The sequence below is a fragment of the Gossypium arboreum genome, chromosome 12, assembly GCF_025698485.1.
Source record: "Gossypium arboreum isolate Shixiya-1 chromosome 12, ASM2569848v2, whole genome shotgun sequence".
Classification (NCBI taxonomy): domain Eukaryota; kingdom Viridiplantae; phylum Streptophyta; class Magnoliopsida; order Malvales; family Malvaceae; genus Gossypium; species Gossypium arboreum.
The window spans coordinates 107,538,825-107,558,143 of NC_069081.1; the positions used below are offsets into that span (position 1 = coordinate 107,538,825).

Below are 19,319 nucleotides of genomic sequence, written 5' to 3' on the forward strand. Positions count from 1 at the left end.
AAGTTTCTGGTTTAGAATAAGAAAGCCACATATAGCCACCTTAGTATTGTTTTATTTTTTTTTTTGTTTTCTTTTACATGAGTTTTCAAAAATAAAAGTAGCCAAAGAGATTTTAACATTTTGATTCTCCAAGTTTATTATATATAACTAATTTATTTTAATATTTTCTTTATTATTTGGTATTTGCATATCTTTTGTTTCAATTGTAAATATTTAGGTTTGTTGAATATTGTGAAAAATAAAATAGAATAAAATAAATAAAAATAAAGAACACATAAATTTTATGTGGAAACCCTTTCGGAAAAAAACCACGGCAGAGGAGAAGAAAATTCACTATGTCGAAAAATTTTTACTCAAATACAAGAGGAATAGACTATGTCTATTTATAGGCTTGCAAAGCCATATTCTAGTAGGATTGAAACACCTTATCCTAATCAATATAAAATAGATGGAGTTTAATAAGGTTTAAAACCTTATTCTAAAATAAAATAAAAGAAGTCTAGTTCTATATGGATTTTACTTTTATTTTATTTTCCATCGTATTTTATTTAAATAAGAATTTGGGTCACTTAATTCTAACAATCTCCACCTTGACACAAATTCTCAATGAACAAGTTCTTCATCGCGAACTTTCAATAAACAAGTTCTTCACCTCTTCCAAAAACCCCTTAAGGGTTTAACTTCAACAATGAACACCAACCAAGTCTAAGCAATGCTCAAACTTGGTTATAGGAAGTGACTTAGTCATCATATCTGCAGGATTTTCATGAGTGCTAATTTTGCTCACAACAATATCACCACGAGCAATAATATCACGAACAAAATGATACCGAATATCAATGTGTTTTGTTCTCTCATGAAACATTTGATCTTTTGTAAGAAAGATGGCACTGATTGTCACAAAATCTCGTCTTGATTTGAAGGTCTTCATTGAGTTCACTAAATAGTCCTTCAACCAAATAGCTTCTTTACAAGCCTCAAGAATCGCCATGTACTCACTTCAGTGGTAGACAAAGCGATCGTAGTTTGCAAAGTGGCTTTCCAACTAATTGCACAACCTCCGATTGTAAAGACGTAACTTGTGAGAGATCTTCTTCTATCAAGGTCTCCAAGAAAATCAGCATCAACATACCCTATAACTCCATCTTTAGTTCTTCCAAACTGTAAGCAAACATTAGTAGTGCCTCGTAAGTATCTTAAAATCCATTGAATCGCTTTCCGGTGTTCTTTACCGAGATTCGCCATGTATCGCTAATCTGCCGATTGCATATGATAAATCGGGCGTGAACAAACCATAGCATACATGAGAGATCCTCTGCACTAGAGTATGGAACATGTGACATGTACTCAATCTCATTATCGATTGAGGAGATAAGGCCGATGAAAGTCCGAAATGGGTCGCTAAAGGAGTACTAACGAGCTTAGCACTCGCATATTGAACACCGCAAAGAACTTTCTCAATGTACCCTTCCGACTTAGGTACAATTTACTTGCTTTTCTATCTCGAGAATCTCCATACCAAGTATCTTCTTTGCTGGTCCTAAATCTTTCATCTCAAATTCTTCACTTAGTTGGGCTTTAACCTTTCTTATCTCTCTTTATCTTTTCTTTGCTATCAACATGTCATCAACATAAAGAAGTAGATACACAAAAGAACCATCAACTTTTTTCTTAAAGTAGACACAATTGTCAAAACTACTTCTTTTGAAATCATGAGAAGTCATAAAGGAATCAAACCTCTTGTACCACTTGTCTTGGTGATCGTTTCAAACCGTAAAGGGACTTTTTCAGCAAGCAAACATAGTCCTCTTTTTCGAGACTATAAAACCCTCTCGGTTGTTGCATGTAAATATCTTCCTCAAGTTCTTCATGCAAAATGCGTTTTACATCTAACCGCCGAGCTCCAAATCATGCATGGCAACAATACCAAGCAAAGCTCGAATCGAACTATGCTTAACAACCGGAGAGAACACATCTGTGAAGTCCACTCGGAATTTGATCAGTAACCCTTTGCAACAAGCCTTGCTTTATATCCGGGTTCTTCAACTCCTGAGTCCCTTCTTTCTTTTAAACACCCATTTACAACGAAATGACCTTTTTACCTTTAGGAAGTTTTACAAGATCCCATGTTCTGTTTTTGTGGAGTGATTCCATCTCCTCTTGCATAGCAAACATCCACTTTTCGAGTCTTCACACTAATCGCCTCGAATAATTAAATGGCTCTTGATTCGCATCTATATCTTCACCACATTTAAAGCATAAGCAACTAGATCAACCTCGGCATACTTCTTTGGAGGTTTAATTTCTCTTCTTGTCCTGTTTTTGGCGATAGAGTATTGCGGTGAAGAAGCAACTCTATTCTCAATTTTTGTCTTGGCTTGAGGAGTTGATTCTCAGATTAATCGATGCTCCACCGCTTTTGGTTTTCTTTATTGGAAGAGTCTTTAAGAGATAAGTTAGGTAGCATAGCGGTTTCATCAAAACAACATCTCTGCTAATCACAACTTTTCTATTTTCGGACACCATAACTTATAGCCTTTTACACCACTTTATAACCAAGAAAACGCATTTAATGGATCTCGGTTCCAATTTTCCATTATCAACATGAGCATACGCAGACACCCAAAATCTTTAAATCGAATAATTAGCGGGATTACGGACCATACCTCTTGTGGAGTCTTTTCTCAATGGCAGCGGATGGAGATCGGTTGATCAAAAACATGCAGAGGGTCGCTTACGCCAAAATGACTTCGTAAGTTGGCATTTGACAACATACATCGAACCTTCTCCATGATCGTTCGTTCATTCGCTTCGCAACGCCGCTTTTGTTGTGGAGTATGACGAATCGTCAAGTGTCTCATGATCCTTCCGACTTGCACAATCTATTAAACTCATCGAATGTAACTCTAAGCCATTGTGCATGCGGAGGTATTTTATCTGCTTTTCCGTCTGTTTTTCAATCATAATTTTCCAAGACTTAAATGTGGAAAACACATCGCTTTTCGCTTCGGAAGAACGCCCAAACTTTTCGGAAAAATCATCAATAAAGGTTAGCATATAATTAGCTCCACCTCTCGAAGGCACTCTGGGCGGCCCCACAGATCGAATGGATATACTCCAACGCTTCCTTCGTGTTATGGATTCCTCTAGTGAATCGAACTCTCTTTTGCTTCCCAAAACACAAGTGCTCACGAAATTCGGTTTGCAAATTCCTTGCCCATTAAGAAGTCCTCTTTGCTTAATTCGCCATGCCATTCTCACTCATATGCCCTAGGCGCATATGCCAAAGTTTAGTAATATCATCATCGACAAGGAAGAGGAAGCGGCAATTGCATCACCAATATGATAGAACCTCAGAAACATATAACTTGGCAATCTTTCTTTGCCCTTTCATCACAACAAGGACCCTTTGAAATCTTTAAAACCCCACTTTCACCGTGTATCCGCACTTTTGAATCAAGAGTACTCAACGAAATTAAATTTCTTTTCAATTCGGAACATGCCGCACGTCACTAAGTGTTCGACAACTCCATCAAACATCTTAACTTTAATTGTTCCAACACTGCGATTTTACATGAAGCATTATTTCCCATCAAAACAACACCTTCAGATCTTCGTTTCATAAGTTGTAAACCAATCCGATTGGGACTCATGTGGAAGGTGCAGCTGAATCAAGTATCCACTCCTCGCTTACTTTAGAATCATTGATGAAGCAACTAGAAGTTCACCATCGCTGTAGTCTTCTACAACATCGACTTCACCGAATTTTTCCGGTTGTTTTCCTTTTGATTCGCACCTCCTTTTAATCTTATTTTGTAGCTTATAGCACTCAGATTTAATGTGCCCTTTCTTCTTGCAGAAGTTGCAAGTTTTACCTCTGTTTGAAGATTTCGATCTACCCTTAGATTTACCACGAGGATTCCGTTCCTGTGTTCTACCACGATCATCATCAACATTCGGTCTTGTCTCCCACGAACAATGAGACCCTCTCCCGAGAGTTGGGTTTAACCACAAGATGCTTCATCTTATCATACGAGGTTAAAGAATCATAAACCTCATCAACTGTGAGAGACTCGGCTATATAAAATCGTGTCTCTAAAGGTTGAATAAGACGGGCAACGAACAAAGTAGAATCAACCCTAGATCTTCCTTATCATCTTGAACCTCCATGGCCTCCAAGTTTGAGAGAATTTCTTTAAACACCGTTAAGTGTTCGTGTCTGACGCACCTTCCTCCAAACGATGAGCATAAAGACGCCGCTTCATATGCAACTTGCTTGTTAGAGTTTTCGACATACATATTTGTTCTAGCCTCTTCCATAATGCAATGGCGGTTTTCTCTTTCATCACATCCTGCAAAATTTCGTTGGACAAATGCGGATGTAATTGTGTTAATGCCTTTCGATCCTTACGCTTCTTCTCTTCATCTGTTAATGTCGAAGGCATCTTATCTATCCTAGCAGGGCATCCTCTAGATCCATCGTGCAAGAAGCGCTTGCATCTTAATTTGCCACAACGCAAATCGGTGTTGCGATCCAACAATGAATTTCATACTTCAAAGACGCCATTACCGTGATCGAGATGAATAACCCAAAGCTCGATACCAATTTGTGAAAAAATAAAATAGAATAAAATAAATAAAAATAAAGAATACATAAATTTTACGTGAAACCCTTTCGGAAAAAACCACGGCGAGGAGAAGAAAATTCACTATGTCGAAAAATTTTACTCAAATACAAGAGGAATAGACTATGTCTATTTATAGGCTTGCAAAGCCATATTCTAGTAGGATTGAAACACCTTATCCTAATCAATATAAAATAGATGGAGTTTAATAAGGTTTAAAACCTTATTCTAAAATAAAATAAAAGAAGTCTAGTTCTATATGGATTTTACTTTTATTTTATTTTCCATCGTATTTTATTTAAATAAGAATTTGGGTCACTTAATTCTAACAAATATAAAGCTCGTATTTGATAACTTGGAATATTTGTCTTGTCAATTAGAATTTTAAATTGGTAAATGTTTAATTATTTTAATAATTGTGAGGAATAACATAGTTGTGTATGTTGAAGTACGTAATTTATTGTGAATATGTAATCTAATATGAATGAACAATGTTTGTGTGAATTTGTTGGTTAGAATTGGATCTCTCTAATTCTTAATGCTATTAATAAACTGAATTTTAGGCACTTCGTTACAAAGTTCTTTGCTAATAAGAGAAATAGTTTCAACAAGCTCACTTTGGTTATTGAGAAGATAATATGAAAAATTGATTGTTAGGCACTTGTTGGTAACTATAACTAATATATTACGGAATATTGAAATTTATGTTTGCATTGATGATTAAACTTATGAGTCAAAACCGATATTCTATATGTGACTAAATTGTCTTATATTTTATTTTACTCTAGTTTTAAATTTAATTTCAAAATCTCTTTTTTATCTTTATTTTACTTGTTTTTACTAAATAAATAATAGAATTTCCACTCTACTATCTACAAATATTTATATTATTAAATAAAATTTTATTTTGTTAGTTCCCACTATCACTCATTAAATTAATGAGGCGATTCCTAAATTACCCATTGTAGACGTGGTTGGAATATAGGCCATATTAGATAAATTTATGGTCTTCTATTCTAACTCGTACTTCTTATTTGCAAATAAGAAGTCCACCCAATCGAGAAATGAGTGCTTACATTATTATCCTCTTTTTTGCTACATTTGCAATTATATTTACATTTTTATGGGTTCATTTTCTGTTTTTTTATTCGTTATGTCCTTTTTACAATTTTTATTATAGTTGTTTCTACTACACAACAAATGTATTATTTTAATCTTCTCAAACCATAAGCTTTTTAAATGTTAATCTAACTTAAAAATAGACATCACTAACTTAATATGTAATACAATTAACACATGCGTATCATGAGTATACACATCGAAAGCGCGGCCCTGAGAATGATATGATAAATGATGCCTTCTTTATTCAACTAGGGAGACGAATCCGACTGGCAACATGTGATAATGACAAAACTTGGGACATGCAATCAGGTTCAATGCTCTCGCTTTTCACGCCCTCTCAGCAGCTTTAAAGCTGCTAATTTTAGATAAAAATATTTTTCACAAGTCAGTCATCCAAAAACAAAGTATTACTATTTATTTGGGTTGTGACACTGATGTCTGTTAGCACCAGTCGGTATCATCGTCGACCGGCTTCTTCTCAACGATTTGTGATTCAAAAGTGCACTTAAGTATAACTGAAGGTCTTGGGTACCAACATGGGAAGCACACTTTTAAGTCGCAAAATCTTGAATGATCAATAACGCTTAAAGAAGATAATACCAATCTATGAACACGTGGGTGCACCATAGCATAAGAAAATCAGTGTACCAAGATTGTAAAATATTACGAATGAAAATCAAACTTTTAAGTGCTTTAATTCAATCATTCACACAAATTTTAAAAAACTTGTTAATTGGTAAACAAAAAGAAACCAAATCTCCAGACCTGCTGAATCATATATTTCTACCCTAAATCACTAACCTTGTTAATAGATGATTTCCAAAATCTCAACTTTTGATTGCTTAGGAACCTCCAGTTGAAGCAACTTGGTGCACTGCATGGAGAATCAAAAGCACTCCCACAATCACTTAGAAAGCATACACTACTGAAAAACGTTGAATACTATGTTACCCGGAATTTTAATTTCTATATTTGAATATGAGTATGAAAATATGCTAAATACATGGAAAAAGAATAAACATACTTGTATTGAATGCTCACTCTCAAAGTCCAAATGACTCGGATTAACATCCAAATCAGATGTATAAGCATTTGATGTCACATCCATGTGGAAGCAAATATATAAAATTCACAAGGACAAAAATCCGTTTACACTCACCTGACATGTCTTGAGCTCTAGTTCATCCCATTCTGACGAGGGATTGCTGCCTTCTACTATCCCGGTTCCGGCGTATACCAATGCTCCAGAATCCTATCAACTTAAACTGTCAAATATTTTGGTGACAGCATAAAAGCTTTCTTACAATAATTTAAAATGATTAAATTGACTCGCTACAAGTATAATAAGGTGATAATCTCGTTGGAGGTCATTGAAAAAGGAAAGCATTGATGTGGAACTATATGAAGCTTTGATGATACTTCAATGCTCACTCAAAAGTCAAACATGCTTTAGTAGAGGCCATTATTTAATTAGCTCACCTTTTCCACTAATGCTGACCTTATACCAACTGCAAACTCACTTTCGCCTCCTCCAAACCAACCAACTGGTCCAGCATACATCCCTCGGTCAAACATTTCTGAAGGCAGAAAAATTTAAGAAATCAGTATAGCAGCCATAAAATGGTTTTGTTCAGTAAGAGAATGGTAGTTGGCAGTCTAAGTTTATAGACAGATCATTTTCCCTAGATCACTAAACAATGAACATATGGAGCACAAGATGTCAAGCTGTAAAACTTAAGGAGGAACTCAAAATTTCTATAGAACCGACTTTTCAAATTTCCTCAGGTATCCGTGTCCAGTTTATATATTCAAACAGAGATACGAGGTTAGAAATCTCCAAATATTTGAAAAAGCTTTTAAAAGTGGAGTATATCTGTGTTGAGTATATCTGTGCCGATCACATACTCCTATCCCACGCTCATCCCAAGTAACATGGCTGTAGAAGAACAAACAAAAATATTGTATATAATATGTAAGGATACCAGTTTCTGAAATGAAGAGGCGTGCAGCTTCTCTTGGAAGTCCACAAACTGCTGGAGTTGGGTGGAGAGAAGACAAGATTTCAAACTGCACAGGAACGTAGGAACACAAAATATATCACAACAGCGAAGCTATAGAGAAAGCTACCGCCTAGATCTTTGACAAATTAGAAGTCTTTGTATTGAGACTACTACAGCTAACTGCTCATTCTAGAATCAACAACAGTTAAGAGCATGGAACTTTAATAAAACAGTTTATTCAAACTGACATACTAGATCATGCAAAAAAAAATTATTAGTGCTCTGATGGAGTTTTCGTTATTTGACATATGAAACTTATAATGAAATTACCTCATCATCTTCCCTTCTCAGGTTACCAGACAACTGGGCATATAAATGTTGAATTCTTCGAAGTTTTCGTACCGTTTTCTTTGGCTCAACAACAACTCTCTCACATACAGACTGTGAAGCAGAAAAGAGTAGAACAATCACTTTTTTTTCAGGTAAAACAGAGGCTTCGTTTCAAACTCTCTGACATTAAAACTTGATATTCTTTATATTTTATAAACATATTTAAAAATTATATGAATAGCCTTTTGATTTAAAGCATTCCAGGAAACTTAAACAATAAATATACACAGAAGAGGTAAAATAAGTAAGACTTGAACACACAAAGACGAAACATAGCCAACCTTTATAGGACAGAGGGAGCATCCAATAACATGAAACAATTGTTGCTAAATATACCCTTGTGAGTGAACAGCAAGCATATGCCAGAACGATACAACATACTGCGAGTACAGTGGTTTTTTAAGGAAATAGTGGCATCCCATAATAGCATGATTAAACCCTGCCCTTTCATGAGACCACTGAAATAGTGGTAACATGTTTTTATCTTTGACATTAGCTCACGTGTTTAAGTGCAGGAGAGGATGCATGATAGCATTGGACAGTGCATCAACCTAAATGATTCTACGAAAGAACTTTAATTTCATAAAAGTCCTAGTGAAGAAATTTCAGTGCCTAGAAAAGCAAATTGACAAATTGAGAAATCGGAAGAAAACTTGCCTCTAATTTGTTTTGTATGTTTTCTCGTACTACGGTAAATTCCAGGTGGTCCTTGGGACTACATGATTCGCAACAAAAACAGGTTATTAATCAGTAACAAAAGAATTTATGTAATAACACATTGAAAAAACGGAAGTTATTCGGTAAAGATTTGAGAGTAACAAAAGGAACCTGGAAAGTAGATCATTCTCTAGTTGAAGATCAAGATCACTGGATTCACCTCTAGCGCGGGTTGCAGCCAGTGCCTCACTACTAATGCTTAGCCATTTTCTGTGAAATAGTCGCTCTGGCTATTCACCAAAGCTCGCATAAGTCAAAGCAAGAAGAAACTGTTGTATATAATATATATTATATGAAGTATTTTCAAATAAAAAATATATATCCTTTTGTGGAATTGAATTTCAAATTTCAATTCAAACTTTGATTGATTTCAAACGTCACAATTATTCATAAATCTTTTAACATGAAAAGTTGTGATCATTCATAAAAGTACTTAGACAGCTATTGGTGCATTATATATAGATTTGGTTTGGAATAGAAAAAAATTAATCACTTCTCGTTCCAATTGTGAAAAATATTCTTTCTTTAGTGTTTCTTTGATTTCATTTTGATTTAGAACAATTCATAATACAATAAGAATTGTTCTGTTCGCGTAAAACCATAGTGTCCCAAGAATTGTATTTTCTAAAAATGCCTTGCCTTTATATTTTCAGATCCAATCCACACCTTGAGACACTTTTGATACTCAAAACAATTCAAAACAACCTAAGTTCAGCAAAGAAGGGGGAGGTCATAATTTTCCATTTCCCTGCATCATTACTTCATCTACAAGAGAGCCTTACACCAATAAACTTCTAATCAAATACAAATTCTGAATGGCAGTGAAATCAGGTCCATGAACTTCAAAATAGTGACATGGAATGTGAGGACATTGTAAATTATGGTTAATTATCACTTTGCAAAGGGTAGAAACTATCTATTTGATATCATGAATAATAAGGATCATTCCAAAGAGAAATCGAGAAGAGTATGTATATTCTAAATATAAATTAAACATGAGATCTAATATCAGCTGCAATGGAGTAGAAAGTGGGAAAAGGGATTTTAAGTATCTTACAGCTATCAAGTTTTACTTCTATCAACTATGCTTAAACTTCAGTCACGTCTCAAAACTATACCAATCAAATATCATGCAAAATTCACATTAGTAGGAAATATATTGAACACAGATTGTTGTCATAGGGGAAGAAGGAAAATTGGAGATAGAAATAAAGAGCATGTGGCAGAGTAGGGAAAAAGAGATGTATATTGCACAATGAAATCTGCTGTCACACTTACTGTATTTCCCACAAATGCGGGTCCATTAGGTGGCTGAAGACAAAACTGATATGCATCTTCTCCTTCAACCTGCAGTAAGTATACAGCTCAATGAAATTTATCTTCCCTTATAACGCTTTATAGAAGAGAAGAAAAGACAAAGAGTACCTGCAGACAAGCCAACCAAGCTATAGGATCGATATTTGTAGCGGTTAAAATCCTGCTGCTACGGGCAAGCACAACCTAGTTTTTCACATCAAAATGATTAACAAAAAAACCTGATGTATAGTGCAGGAGAGTAGAAGGACTATGGTTTAGGGATGGTGTTTCGGAGACTTCATCAGCAGAAGGGATTAAAAATACCTTAACAAGCTGTGAGCTGCTTGTGTTTATTTCCTGCAAAGCTTTCTCTACAGCAAGATCCCAATGTGTCTTATTGGGAACATGAGTTTTACTGAGGATGGGTTCTCCTGAAGCTTCTTTCTTCAACTTCACAACAACTGAAGCAATCTTCATAATTGGAAATTTAATTAACTGCACAGTACTAAACAGATCAAAGAGGCTATAGGTATATAGGATGAGCAAAATAAGTTAAAAAGTTGAGGCACCTGTTGCATTGTGGTTTCAAGTGAATGAATGGCTTCATCCCAAGTCCATGAAAGGGCATTGTCCCATGCAATCGTTATGGCAAGCATTGAACTTCCTTCAAGCTCATCAAACTCAACCTGTCATTTGGTATGTAGCGGTAGGTCGTTTAAATACTAAAGAGACAAAATAAAAAGTTAACTGAATTATTCCCTACAAACTACTTGGTCAACAAAAACAAGGTCTCAACCTGAGGGACCATAAAGTAAAATGAACCAAACGCCTTCCATTCAGGTGATATATTAGCCGTCGCATCAAAACGAATTGCTCCATATGCACGAATCAAAGGGCACTTTGCAGACAGAAACCTTCAATCCAAAGAAAACAAAGAAAACATACAACTAAATTCCAAATTCGTGAGGCATTATTTGCTTTGACCTGACAACTTTATTTAAGAGAAATCTGCACGATCTACCTCTTAATGGACCTCCAATCGTGATATGAGAAAGGATGAAGTTGTTGAAAGAAGACCGCCGAGCCGACACCGGCGGCACCAACAAGATTATGGGTAAAACAGTTGTCGCCATTTCCATTACCTATTTCCATCAAGAGATTGGAACCATTTCCATTGGCTCTGCTTCTTCTACCAGAGAAGAAACAACGTGGAAGATTATCATGTTGAGCATGGAGCCACTCGATTGCTTCGATTTGCTCCTCGATCGGTACCTTTAAACAACACTTACCAATTTCAGTTTTCTTTTGTCTTTACGGTGTTACTTTTGAATAGCCGTTACTTGCGCGGACACACGAGTCCCTCCAACGGATTTAACAATAATCCATTTGAATTTTACGGGTTTTTTAAACAGATAAACATTAATTTTGATTCTATGTATTATTATACATGAAATTTTTATGTAATTTTTTTTATAAATCACTTATGTAATTATCATTATAAAATTTATTTTACATTTACATATTACATAAATATAAATAATTTGATGTATTTAATTATATATATAGTTGAATTAAAATATATATTAAAATTATAATAAAAGTTTAAATTATAGTAAAATTTTAATAATATAATTATACTAAATCAAAATTTATGTATAAAAATATAAATTAGATTAGATGTGGTATTTTGAAGCTTCCATAGCTAAAAAGGCAAATAAGTAAAAAGAGTTAATTGATTAAATATGTCGATTTTTTGAAAATTTAGGGAAATAGATCGTTTTTTAAAAGTGTGTATGAAAGTGCGTCAAGCTGGGTGCATTTTCTGTTCAGTTAGTAGGAAAGTACGTCCACCTTTAAATTGCATTTTTTTTTTTACTTTTTAACATAATTCCTCTTTCACTCACATTATAATTTTTATTTCATGTTGTTTTAAGTTTTTATTTTTAATTAATATTTTTAACATATAAGCTCCTTTGATTAAATAAATATTGAGTATATCCTTAATTCCATTTCAGATTCAATTCATCTTCTAAACACATTTTAGTTTTTATTTCATGTTGTTTCAAAAAATTATTATAATAAATATATTGTTTTCAATTTTTTAATTCATCTTTTTATTAATAAATCTTTTATTTATGAAATCAAATAATTAATACAAATATCATTATTTTTAGTAAATATAATTTTATGTGTGTAATATTTATTTTTCAATTTGTATCATGAGTGTAGTAAATTTTATTATTATATATATTTTTATGTGTATTTAAAATATTTCATATATAAACATAATAATATTTGAAATAATTAATTAAAATATTTCACCTATAAAAATATTTGAAATATCATACATATAGTGTAGATGAAAAAATAATGATATTTGAAATATTTAAATGTCAAAATAATATTTATATTTGAATTAATTATTTCATTCTATAATATTAGAAATCATCATACCTATAATATACGTGGAGAAAATAAATATTTGACATATAAATATTATATATAAAGAAAATATATATAAAAATTAGTTAATATTTATATTATATATAAAGAAGTTATTAATTTTAAATATTTTTAACATAATGATATATCATATATGTAAAATATACATTTATTATATGATTTTATAAATAAAAAGCTATTAATTAAAAAGATGAATTAAAAATAAATAAATTTAAAAATAATATATTTATTAATTAAAAATAAAATTTGAAACAATAAAAATAAAATTATAAATTATAGATATATTTATTAATTAAAATTATTGAATCTTTCAATCATTTTATTAGTTTGGTTTTAGGTACACTAATTGCTAAATTATTACTAAATTTATATTTAATTATTTAATTTCAAATGATTATTAAATTAATTAAACTTTTAAGTTACTCAATTATTAAAAATTGTTGCTAAATGTTTTTTATTTGCATAAGTTATTTCATGAAATAACTTTAAATGTTACAAATTTACAAATTAAAATTCAAACATTTTTCTTTTCTGATTTTTTACACTGATCATTAGATTACCTTGGATTTAAGATATGTTTTTCTATTCATCGATAAGCATTGATCCATCGTACCGATCGTCAAATTGTCATTAAGAGCTCACTAGTTGAATTTTTTAAAAAAAGTTAACAATTGAATAATATAAATAAAAATTTTTAAATAATTTAATTACCATCTTATAATTTTTTAAAGTTTAATAACAAAAACATAAGTAATAATTTAGTTTAGTTTAGTGACTTTGGGAGTAAATATTTTCATATTGATGAAGGGACGAGGAAAATGCAAGATGTCATACTAACCATGTGGCAACAGCCATTATCTTGGAGATAATGACAGAAGAAATTAGCAAATCTTGCGCGTTCCTGGATGTTTAATTATGAAGGAAGGGGAAGTTTACCTGAAGTCGAAGAATGCCAGAGGTAAGAGGAGGAGGGTTACATTTCAACTCTCTAATAGCTACATCCAACCTCTCCATTGCCTTTGATGGTGATGGAACCGTTGTTAATGTGCGCGTCTCTATGCTGCCTATAGGGAGTTTGGGGTCTCCTTCGCACCCATTCATCAATGCTACCACTCTCCTAGTCTCATATTTCTGCTCCATTTTTAAACATTCCTTTACTTAATTAAATTATATCATAAATATGATGGTTAGCAGAAAACATAGAAAGAAAACAGAAAGTATAGAATTACGTTGTGAAACAGTGGGAGGGAATAGGGGGAACGAGTGTGACTGTGAAGGGAATAAGAAATGTTGCATTTGGTGGTCTCTGAATCCATGAAACGCGTAGTTAGGTAATGTCTCACTACAGCTCCGGCCATTATTTTCGGCGAGTAACAATACTGCACACACTAAAGAAGGAAACAAAAAAAGTTCAAGGTTCAGCAGCAGCCTCAACTTTTGTTAAAAAAACAAGTGGCAACCACTATTATTTATACCACTAATTACCAAAGGCCTCATGATATAAAATAAATTATTGATGCATTTATTTGTCTTTCCCTTTTCCAAGGAAAATCACACCTGCCCATACCGTTACATGGGCAAATTTTAGGGCTTTTTTTTAAAAAAAAAATAATATAAAATAAATTATTGATGCATTATCTATCTTTCCCTTTTCCAATGAAAATCACACTTGCCCATCTCATTGGTTGGCAACTTTTAAGATTTTTTACCTACATAATACAAAAATTTTAATTATTGAAATGGGATTGTTTTGCCATTATTAACAAAAATAAGTAGAAGTAACATTGATCCCACAATATTATTTGAGTAATCAGTGGCACCATACTTCTTTAGTTGCAATCATTTACATAATGATATAATTTTTTTTAAATAATCTTTTTTTGTGCTGTCTGAATAATCTGTGGCACCGATATGTAGTTATCTAAAAAAATATGTAGAGTATTTTATATTGTTAAACCCAAAAAATAATATTTTTTAATGATGTTGTCAACATATCAAACAGCACTGAAATAAATTTATTTTTTATTTTTTATTTTTTAAAAAATTAAAAATATATATATAAAAAAATAAAAAATCGACAAAATTCGTTATTGACCAATCACATTAGTGACAAGTCGACAGACCGATGCCGCCTAACAGCATGACGACGTCGGCTTAACAATCTGCCACAAACGTAACTGGTCAGTCATAGATTCTACCCCCACACAATCAATCCATTAAAATAAAAAAAGCCAAAGATTTTCCACAGCGCAAATAAAAAGAAAGGAAGGTAGGTTCCTCACAAAAAAAGTATGTTAATTTTCTTTTGTAATATTAGAATTATTTATATTTTAAATTTGTGATATTTATAATAATCATTATTATTAGTTTAGATTTGTGTTAAAAATTTATTTATTGATACATTATTTGATAAGATTAATATTAAGGTATGTTAACTTTGAAAACTATATTTATGTTTGAATTATTAGAATTGTGTATGTATATTTTGTAATGTGGGTTTATTTTGTTTTGTAGTGTATGTTTATTAAGATAGTTTTGGTAGTAGAATTATCTTAGTAAATATAACATTGATCATTATATTTTGATCAAATGATTAGACTTAGGTTGAAAGTACTATTAAAATTGGTTTGACTAGTGTATTTTTTATATTGTAATAATAATTTGTATATTTTAAAATATAACATTGAACATTATATTTTGGTTTGAATAATTAGATTTGTGTTGTGTTAGGATCGACTCGATTAAGCAATAAGTAAAAAAAAATAGCGGAATAAATTGAGAAATTGAACACACAAATTTAACGTAGAAAAACCCCTCCAAGGAGGATAAAAAATCACAGAAAAAATAATTTTATTATAATGGCAAAAGAACGAAGATTACAAAAGATGGAGATAAAAACTAAACCCCGAAAATCCAAAAACAAAGAATCCTCAAAACATAAACACAAAATTCTCTAAATGATGTTTTTTTTAATGTTGTAAAAGAGCCTATTTATAGGCTAAATTCATAGGTCAAATAATAATAAAATAATATAAACTAATCAGTGTTTGATTGAAACAAATAAACAGAATTTAACTAGAGGATTATTTCTCAAATTTGACTAAAATAGGAGTCATACTTTACAAATCTCCACCTTGACTCATATTTCCACAACCCCATCTTTGTCAAAGCCAGCAACGAGCCTATCTTGAACCATGCAGGGAATTAACTGAGTCGAATCCGTGCTTAGAAACTGGAAGACTTCTAGCCTTCAACTTGTACACTGCCAAATCAAAACTAACCCGGGTTTAATTTTCACTAAACACAGTGCACTAACTTTTCAAAACCTGCATCCAAAAGAGAACATCTCTTCAACAAACCGGTCATACATTTTCCCTCCTATGACCAAGTTGCCTCTGCTCCAAACGAGTTGACTTCGACTCTATAACAGACGAGGGACGTTCGATTTCACCAGTCACTATAAAACCTTCCAGAATATAAAGATTTCCAGTTCTTTTACCTTTTAACAAAACGAGAGCTCCACGAGATACTTTAATGTCGCTCGACTCGATGTTGATTCTGCATCCTTTCAAGTCTAAAATACTCAATGAGATGAGATTCTTTCGTAAATCAGGTACATACCTAACATCTGAGAGTATCCTAATCGTCTCATCGTGTATCCTAATTTTAACAGTACCAAATACTAATTACCATACTAGATGAATCGTTTCCCATATGCACAACTCTACCTTCAATTGAACTGTATGTGGAGAAACATTCTCTATTGGGACACATGTGGAAAGAACATCTCGAATCTAGAATCCACTCGGATGTGAGCTTGAAGTTATCGCTCGTTGGCACTAACAAGAAATCATCACCATTTTCATTGGCCAAATTAGCACCAACTACATCTTCCTCGTTACTCTTAGCAGCTCTTTTATTTCGCAGTTTATAACAATCTACTTTGACGTGACCTAACTTTTTACAATAGCGACACATTTTGTCTTGTTTCTTTGATGTTACCAAAACGGAAGCTTGCTTATCTGCCTTGCTATCCAAACCAAACTCATTTTCAAGTTTGTCTCTACTCAATAATGACCTTTCACATCTTCGAACGAGAGTTGGTCTCTGGCATAAATCAAGGCCTCCTAGAAATACTTGTATGAATGGGGTAAAGAGCACAGTAATAGTATAGCCTGATCTTTATCGTCAATATGAACCTCAACATTCTTTAAATCATTTAAAAGAGTAATGAATTGATTGATGTGATCTCTAAGAAGCTCACCTTCATTCATGCAAAATGTAAATAGACGTTATTTTAACACTAAACGGTTAGCTAGAGACTTAGTTGCATAAAGAGTTTCTAACCTTTTTCACAAGGCGTATGAGGTTTTTTCCATCAATACCTCCTGCAATACCATATTCGCGAGGCATAACTGGATTGCAGACAAGGCCTTTTCATCAAGCTCTTCCTATTCTGATTGATTTAGATTCTTAGGCTTTTTTACCGGTAACAACCTTTTTTAAGCCAGTTTGAACTAGAATTGCCATCATCCGAACTTGCCACAGATTGAAATTTGTCTCACTATCGAACTTCTCAATTTCAAACCTTGTTGCTGCCATATATAAATGGGCTGATCTATGAAAATTGAACTAGCTCTGATATCACTTGTTAGGATCGACCTGATTAAGCAACAAGTAAAAAAAATAGCGGAATAAATTGAGAAATTGAACACCCAAATTTAACGTGGAAAAACCCTTCCAAAGAGGACAAAAAACCACGGGTAAAGATAATTTTACTATAATGGCAAAAGAACGAAGAGTACAAAAGATGGAGATAAAAACTAAACCCCGAAAACAAAGAACCCTCAAAACATAAACACAAAATTCTCTAAATATGTTATAAGTTCTAATATCTAATGGGTGTTTTTTCTAAGGTTATGAAAGAACATATTTATAGGCTAAATTCATAGGTCAAATAATAATAAAATAATCTAAACTGATTAGTATTTGATTGAAATAAATAAACAGAGTTTAGCTAGAAGATTATTTCTCAAATTTGACTGAAATAGAGTCATAATTAACAAGTTGAAAATAATATTAAGATACCTTTTATATATAAAAAGTTAATTACGAAAATGGGCTACGAAAAAAAAATTCGTTACTTTTATATTGTATATTTGTTAAATCGATGATTAAAATTTTAATTGTTTGTGTAAATATCGAAATGGGTTCTTTAATTACAGCAGAAGATCACATAGCAATGATGATTCATGTGTCAGTAAAAAAAGTTATATTTTTTATTCAAGAGTATGTACGTAAAGTTGCACATAATTTTTTATTTAACTCGAAGATCTTAACTAATGTTGTAATTTAATATGATTAGGGTTCATACCACGTGTTAAGGCCGCATGGCCATGGTCCGAGCTACCGGCTAGACAAACTGATTATGCCCTACCGAGATGCCACCAAATTTGGACCAGCAGCATTAATCTGTGTTTTTTAGCTATAATGACCGACTTAATATTAACATTGGTTGAGTAGTGGCACCCAGAGACGCACACATATCATTTTCCATGTGGGGAATACACCATCACAATATAGGATGTTGCACTGCAATTAAGGCTCCTCATGGATGCAGTAACCAGTTCAAGAAAAGTAAAAGAACCTACGACGCTCTGCTATGACTTGCTTGAACACCCTCCTTGTGATGGTGGAGCTAAATTTATGGATTTAAAATTTTCATGGTTAAAGGCAAATTTCGAAACACTATTGAGTACTGTGACTGAAAGGTAGAATATGTGCGTTGCACGAGCATATATACTGTAGCTTATAAGGGGTACTTATCCCAAACATTAATAATAATAAAGCCCACTTGATGTACCTACCACTACTATCTAATTTGCAAGTTGTCTGTTCCTACAGTTAGGGATTAGCAGTACTAGCAATGTTGTATCATGAGCCTTTTTGAGTAACAGATCACAAAACATGAGATATAGGCAGGTGCCTGGTACTGTTACGATCTTGTGCGCTATACAGGATGCCATTTCTGGCATCAGTAGGTCACCAAGCACATGTGTTCCCACCTGTAAATAGGTTAAAAAAAATAAAACTTGGATCAAGATTTTTTTTATGAAAGTATGTTCTTACGAGTTTGTTTTATTTTTAGATAGTATACTTTTTAGAATATAATTTGGCCCGATCGGAATGGCCCATTACTTGAAAAGATTTAAGGTCCATCTACAAGCTTGACTCATATGGAAATATAATCTTCAATGATATGCAATCTTAGATATGATACAATCTTAGATATGATATGCAATTTTAGAAGATATGATTTTGTAATCTTAGAGATTTAATTTGTAGATACCTTTTAATCTTAACCGTTGATGTAATTGATCTGTACCGTTGGATTTGAGGAGGTTCAACTATAAATGGAGGCCTCTCCCTTCATTGTAGACGCTGGAGTTTTGGGAAACAATAAAAATTTTGAGAGCTTTCGCTCAAATTTCTCTCCCACTTACGTTCTTATTTTTTACGGTTTGTTCTTATTTTATTCTTTGTTCATCTTCGTTTTTCAACCCTTTTTATTTTGATTTAATCCATGTTTCCCTGATTTTTTTATATATTTTAATTTTTAATAATTTTTGTATCATATCAAACTCTTTCATTTTTTAATAATTTTTTTATTACTCTTAGTAAATTATTTTAAAAATTTTACTCAAAT

General features: G+C 32.6%; 1 protein-coding gene across 1 annotated transcript; it reads right to left on the minus strand.

Annotated features, from left to right (window-relative positions):
- Positions 1-6,408: 6,408 nt before the first annotated feature.
- On the minus strand, positions 6,409-14,055 carry LOC108476936 (isochorismate synthase 2, chloroplastic-like). The gene is made up of 15 exons (XM_017779314.2): positions 13,843-14,055; positions 13,550-13,744; positions 11,172-11,422; positions 10,947-11,064; positions 10,720-10,836; positions 10,475-10,621; positions 10,280-10,354; positions 10,133-10,201; positions 8,966-9,084; positions 8,795-8,852; positions 8,078-8,188; positions 7,730-7,814; positions 7,227-7,324; positions 6,907-6,999; positions 6,409-6,621 (listed from the first exon to the last, which is right to left on the minus strand). Exons 1-15 carry the CDS (start codon positions 13,969-13,971, stop codon positions 6,553-6,555), a joined length of 1,734 nt encoding a protein of 577 aa, XP_017634803.1. The 5' UTR covers positions 13,972-14,055; the 3' UTR covers positions 6,409-6,552.
- Positions 14,056-19,319: the final 5,264 nt, after the last annotated feature.